The sequence below is a fragment of the Fukomys damarensis genome, unplaced genomic scaffold (genome assembly GCF_012274545.1).
Source record: "Fukomys damarensis isolate Sample0158 unplaced genomic scaffold, DMR_v1.0_HiC HiC_scaffold_37, whole genome shotgun sequence".
NCBI lineage: Eukaryota > Metazoa > Chordata > Mammalia > Rodentia > Bathyergidae > Fukomys > Fukomys damarensis.
In genome coordinates this window covers 41,162,583-41,168,582 of record NW_022900949.1, presented here as the reverse complement: position 1 = coordinate 41,168,582, position 6,000 = coordinate 41,162,583, and the positions used below count along the sequence as shown (strand labels likewise).

Below are 6,000 nucleotides of genomic sequence, written 5' to 3'. Positions count from 1 at the left end.
TTTTTTTTTTTTTTTTTTTGGTACCGGGGATTGAACTGGGGTCCTTCTGCTAGCAAGGCAGGCGGTGGAACCACTGAGCTAAATCCCTGGCTCTAGGTTGGTTCTTCCAGGTGGTGCTGGTAGATAGACCAGGAAACCTTCAAATGAGTGGTTGGATAGGGGTAATTTGGAGATCCTCAAAAGAGAACCCACCTATTTTTGCCTGACTGGTCTCTGCCCAGGTCCTCCACCTTCTGGGTCCCAAGGTGGAAGCTGATCTGCAGAAGAAACCCAAGGTAAGGCTGGAAATGGCTCAGGATTTTGGTGTGTGTGTGTGTGGATGGGTGTGTGTGTGTGTGAGGGGTATAGTAATGTTTCAGGCAGGCAAAGGGAATATCTGACCTTATTCTTCACCCTGCCCAGGAAAGATTATGAAGTAATTTTGGTGCTTTCCTCAGGTGGCAAAACCTCGGTTAGAAGAAATAGACCAGAAGCCAGCAAAAGATGTGGAGAATGGTGAGAGGCTTAAGGTTTCTATCTCATTCAGCTCCCGGACTTTGGGGTGTTCCCTCTGAAGGATCCTTAAAGTCCAGGCTCCTCAGTCCTTTGGCTTATCCAGTACCCTATATTCTGCCTCTGGACTGGGACTACTGGTGTTTCTTTGCCTCAGAAATATGGCACTCATCTCTTGTCCCTAAAATTAGAGAAGACAGGCCTGCTCAGATGTGTTCTGGTTGTAGGATATGAGTAGTAGTTAGATACCTTCCTGAGCTGGATATAACATGGGGCTGCATATCAAGAGGACAAATTTTTCCTGGTTTTGTCTTGCTAGGTGAGCCTGCAGGCCAGACCTTGTCTCTGATGGAACAGCTGCGGGGGGAGGCCCTTAAATTCCACAAGCCTGGTGAGTGGGCACTTTGAAACTCTGGGGAGGGCTAATTCTTGGCATTTACTTCTACAGCCAGACCCCTGGGATAGGAATCGTTGGGCTGCAGCCTGGCCCCCTGGTTTGTTCTGGTCCTGGCAGGTGAGAACTACAAGACCCCTGGCTATGTGACTACTCCACACACCATGGATCTACTGAAGCAACACCTGGAGATCACTGGGGGTCAGGTGTGGGAAAGTGGCTAGGCAAGCTAGTGCCAGCAGGCAACTGCTTGGATACCTGAACTACCTCTATACTGGCTTGTCTTATCACCGTGGCTTCCCTGGGAAGGGGCATCTGTTTTTTTAGGATGGCCTGAGCCTCTGACCTTATTCCTCTGATCTCATTCACCTTAACTCAGGTACGTACCCGGTTCCCGCCAGAACCCAACGGAATCCTGCACATTGGACATGCCAAAGCCATCAATTTTAACTTTGGCTATGCCAAGGTGAGTATGGGTCTGTGGCCCTGGCACTGGCTGCTCCTGTGATTGGGTGCCAGAAAGGTGTCTCTGTTTTGTCTTCTGTTCTTGTTAATGTGCCTCAATGGGCAGAGGCCATGGAGGAACCACCTGTGTGACAGATATCTAGGAATCCATTGGGCTCCCTGGGAAAAACTGAGGAGGCTCTATTGTCTGTCCCAAGTTGGTGTTAGAGATGATTTATCTGGAACATTTAGAAACAGGGATATGAGAGAACTTGAAGAAATTTAAAATTCTGACATGAGAGAGCGCTGAGAATGTTCTAGTTTGATGAGCTATCCTTTTGGGGCTGATGGATATGTGGGAGCTCATGGATACTTTTGCTCTTCTAGGCCAACAGTGGTATCTGTTTTCTGCGCTTTGATGACACCAACCCTGAAAAAGAGGAAGCAAAGTTCTTTACTGCTATTTATGACATGGTGACCTGGCTAGGTATGGACTGGGTGAGGCCTAGGCAGTCCTGGTGTCAGTGAACCTTTTCTTGGGCATGGCCTGCCAGTGGGCGTGTCTTGTGAATGGCTCATTCTGTATTTTGCACTACCTCAGGTTACACCCCCCACAAGGTGACATATGCTTCTGACTATTTTGACCAGTTGTATGTCTGGGCTGTGGAGCTCATCCACAGGTGAGGCCATGCCATAAGTTAGAGCCAGGTAGGCTGACCTCATCATGACTGCTGAGCACTCATACCCTTCCCCACAGGGGGCAGGCTTATGTTTGCCACCAGCGAGGGGAGGAGCTCAGAGGTCACAACTCTCTGCCTTCACCTTGGAGGGACCGGCCAGTAGAAGAATCACTGCTGCTGTTTGAGGTGGGGTCCTGGAAGGGCAGCTGGGTTTGGGCAGGCCAAGATGCTGAGGATGAGATGCCTTTGTGGCTAGAGGCTTCCTAAACTCATCTATGCAGGCAATGCGCAAGGGCAAGTTTGCTGAGGGAGAGGCTACACTGCGGATGAGGCTGGTGATGGAGGATGGCAAGATGGACCCTGTGGCTTACCGAGTCAAGTATACACCGCACCACCGCACAGGGGACAAATGGTGGGTGTGAGCATTTGGTGGGGTGGTGGGGCTTTGGGGCAGGGCAGGAGACAGGATTGTGGGGCCCACTGTCTATGCCCGCAGGTGCATCTACCCCACCTATGACTATACCCACTGCCTCTGTGACTCCATTGAGCACATCACCCACTCACTGTGCACCAAGGAATTCCAATCCCGGTGAGGAAGCTGGGGCCATGGGTGGGGAGGGCCAGTGGGATTCCAGGAGCCCTTTCTGTGGTCTCTCTCTGGTTGCAGTGTTGGCCAGTTCTAACCCTACCCTCCCATGCTAGGCGCTCTTCTTACTTCTGGCTGTGCAATACACTGGATGTCTACTGCCCCGTGCAGTGGGAGTATGGCCGCCTTAACCTGCACTATGCTGTGGTCTCCAAGAGAAAGATCCTTCAACTTGTAGCAGCTGGTGCAGTACGGTAGGTATGGCTATTGGACACATCAAAGCTGGAAGTTTGAGTGTCATGTGCTGTGAAAGAGCTTCTCAATCATCTCATCCACAGGGATTGGGATGACCCACGGCTCTTCACACTCACAGCCCTGAGACGGCGGGGCTTTCCGCCTGAAGCTATCAACAACTTCTGTGCTCGGGTATAGCCCAGTGGGCTGGGTGGGCAAATGAACGCTGGTGTAATAGTATGTAGTTGTGGTTATGACTGATAAACTTTCTTACCAGGTTGGGGTAACAGTGGCACAGACTACAATGGAGCCACATCTTCTGGAAGCCTGTGTGCGTGATGTGCTAAATGACACAGCTGCACGGGCCATGGCTGTGCTGGAACCGCTACGGGTTGTTATCACCAACTTTCCTGCTGCCAAAGTGAGCCTGTCTGAATAGTATATGTGTAGACAACGTGGGTGCATTGGTGTGTGCCTGGGTGTGTTCCTGAGCATATTGTGCCTGATGTAACTCATATACTTGTTTTCTGCTTATAGCACTTAGACATCCAGGTGCCCAACTTTCCAGCTGATGAGACTAAGGGCTTCCACCAGGTTCCTTTTGCATCCATTGTCTTCATTGAGAAGATGGACTTCAAGGAGGTGAATGGTTTCTGAATTGGGTAAAGGGTCCTGTTTGCTGTTATTTCTGGTGCTGGGATCTTTTCATCTCCTCATCTCATCTGTCAGTCCATCTCCTACTTGCTTCAAATGAACCAGACCTTACTACACATGGGGTTGGGGGTAGAGCGTCATATTTGCCTGACCTAGTCTTTTGTTTTTGTTTTGTTTTGTTTTTTTACCCGGGATCAAACTCGGGACCTTGCACTTTTGAGGCAGGCGGTAAAAGTTTTGTTTTTTCGAGACAGAGTCTTGCTATATACTTTCAGTCTGGCCTTGAACTTACTATGTAGCCCAGGCTGGCCTCAAACTCACAGCAATTCTCCTGCCTCGGCCTCCCAAGTGCTGGTATTACAGGGATGCGCCACCATGCCTGACATTGTTTCTACCCCCTTTCTATCCCTAGGAGCCAGAGCCAGGCTACAAGCGCCTGGCTTGGGGCCAACCTGTAGGCCTGAGACATACAGGCTACGTCATTGAGTTGCAGCATGTTGTTAAGGTGAGGCAGCTATAGCTTTCCTACAGCAGTGCCTGCTGGGGCCAGAATTCAGTGATGAGTCTCCAGCTTGATCGCAAACCTCCCCACTTCCAGGGCCCTAATGGCTGTGTGGAGACCCTGGAAGTGACCTGCAAACGGGCTGATGCTGGGGAAAAGCCCAAGGCTTTTATTCACTGGGTATCAAGGCCTCTAACATGTGAGATTCGTCTTTATGAGCAACTGTGAGTGAACAGAGCTAGGTGGGAGCAGTTATAAGGTGGGCATTGACTGCTGTGGCTGCCCAGCTAGGGGGTCTGACCCACTCTGGCTGTAGATTCCAGCACAAGAACCCTGAAGATCCTGCTGAGGTCCCTGGTGGATTCCTCTGTGACCTGAATCCGGTAGGCTCACAGAGTGTGGAGAGGGTGGTGGGCCTCCCTGGCTGGATTGCTGCCTGAGTTCCCTGCCTACAGGAATCCTTGCGAGTGGTGGAAGCAGCATTAGTAGACTGCTCTGTGGCTCTGGCAAAGCCTTTTGACAAGTTCCAGTTTGAGCGTGTTGGGTACTTCTCCGTGGATCCAGATAGCTGCCAAGGACAGGTACTTGACTTCGTCCACCTGTCCCTTTCAGCCAACAGTGAGGTTGGCTGCCATTGATTGTGATGAGCACTCTGCTCACAGTCCCTTAGCAACCTGTCACCAGTTGAGCTGTGGAGGGGTATTCATGTTCTACAGGTGAAGAAACTGGCTCAGAGAATAAGTCCAGTACACATAATTGTATATATAGACCCTACTTAATCTTCAAAGTAGGGGGCAAGCATGAGGGTTGTTAAAATTCTTCTGAAATTGAGCTCCAGAGCCCTCTGGTCCTTTATCCAAAGTCACAAAGTTATTGAGAACCTGCATCTCCTGATCCCTGTCTCTCAGTTCTCTGGGATGAGGAAGGAGTTACAGTGAAACCTATCCAGGCTATTTGGCCTGGCTCTGCATTAATAGTCATTCTTCTCCCACTGCCCTGCAGCTTGTCTTCAACCGAACTGTCACACTGAAGGAGGACCCAGGAAAGTTGTGAACTGGAAGTAGTGTGGACCTACCTCACCCTCCTGAAGGATGGGGCAGGGGCCCTCATTGCCCCACACTCCAAGTCAATAAATAATAGCTAAATCTTCTGAGGTCTGTGTTGTCTGCTCTTATAGTACCTGAGGACTCATGATGTGCTCTGTGTGTGAGTGTACTTTCCCAGAACAAAGGGACGCTGATAGCTTTAAAACCTCTTATGTGGTGCTTGGCTCTGAGACTTGAACTCCTTTCACCTGTTCTGCGAGGCTGGCGTGCCCTGGAGTTGCTGTACCATGGTTAGAAGCTATATGTTAGAGAGATGTAATTTGTGTCTGTGTTTCCAGGCAAACAGGCTTGCTTCCTAGTCTGATTATTCAGCAAATATTGTCTAGTATGTGCGAAGCATGAGGACATGAGTTAGAAATGTGGTGGCACCTTTCAGGTTCATCTAGGAAAGGGAAAACTACAGCAAGTCTCCATTGTATGGAAAGGATCCTGACCCAGCCTGAGCCTCAGACTATCCATTCTCAAGAAGTAATTTCTGACAAACCCTGAGGACTCGGGGGATTTGCCAGGACAAAATGAAAAGTGCAGAGGCCTAGAGGCACACCAGGCTGGTGGCCCTTTGGGTAGTCTAGGCTGCCATGTGTGCCTGCAGCTTTAATGCTTTCCACATTTTCCCTGTATACAAACACCAAGCTACCCGGGGCCGCTTTAAGGTGGACTTGACTGCTGAAGGCCGAGTTCAAATGGCCGTGCTAGGTTAGGGTCCTAAACGCTGGGAGCGTCAAGAGATGAGCAGCCCAAAAACTTGGGAAGAGGGAAGGAGGAGAGGTGCACGGGGCCCGGGTAGGGGCTTTGTGGGGCCACCTTAAACGAGAGGCCAGCCCGTGCCGGGGCGGGGCCCGCGTGGGGCTGCGCGACTAAAGGAGGCTCCGGCGGGCGGCAGAAGGTGGGTCCTGGGGGAGCTCCCA

At 50.8% G+C, this 6,000-nt stretch overlaps 2 protein-coding genes across 2 annotated transcripts in view; both read left to right on the top strand.

Annotated features, from left to right (window-relative positions):
• Window positions 1–5,127, top strand: part of Qars1 (glutaminyl-tRNA synthetase 1) — a 7,420-nt gene extending 2,293 nt beyond the window's left edge. The window contains exons 6-24 of the mRNA XM_010615602.3: window positions 222–275; window positions 438–495; window positions 812–883; window positions 1,007–1,092; window positions 1,266–1,352; window positions 1,718–1,817; window positions 1,932–2,010; window positions 2,088–2,196; window positions 2,292–2,422; window positions 2,507–2,599; window positions 2,713–2,850; window positions 2,935–3,022; window positions 3,108–3,251; window positions 3,368–3,472; window positions 3,897–3,989; window positions 4,083–4,210; window positions 4,303–4,369; window positions 4,442–4,567; window positions 4,989–5,127. Of these exons, the coding sequence (XP_010613904.1) occupies window positions 222–275; window positions 438–495; window positions 812–883; window positions 1,007–1,092; window positions 1,266–1,352; window positions 1,718–1,817; window positions 1,932–2,010; window positions 2,088–2,196; window positions 2,292–2,422; window positions 2,507–2,599; window positions 2,713–2,850; window positions 2,935–3,022; window positions 3,108–3,251; window positions 3,368–3,472; window positions 3,897–3,989; window positions 4,083–4,210; window positions 4,303–4,369; window positions 4,442–4,567; window positions 4,989–5,039 (1,809 nt within the window). The 3' untranslated portion in view covers window positions 5,040–5,127. The remainder of the gene's footprint in view (window positions 1–221; window positions 276–437; window positions 496–811; window positions 884–1,006; window positions 1,093–1,265; window positions 1,353–1,717; window positions 1,818–1,931; window positions 2,011–2,087; window positions 2,197–2,291; window positions 2,423–2,506; window positions 2,600–2,712; window positions 2,851–2,934; window positions 3,023–3,107; window positions 3,252–3,367; window positions 3,473–3,896; window positions 3,990–4,082; window positions 4,211–4,302; window positions 4,370–4,441; window positions 4,568–4,988) is intronic.
• Window positions 5,128–5,955: 828 nt separating this feature from the next.
• The window catches only part of Qrich1 (glutamine rich 1), a 50,030-nt gene continuing 49,985 nt past the window's right edge, over window positions 5,956–6,000 (top strand). The window contains exon 1 of the mRNA XM_010615612.2: window positions 5,956–5,978. The gene's annotated coding sequence lies outside the window, so the exon portion shown is untranslated. The remainder of the gene's footprint in view (window positions 5,979–6,000) is intronic.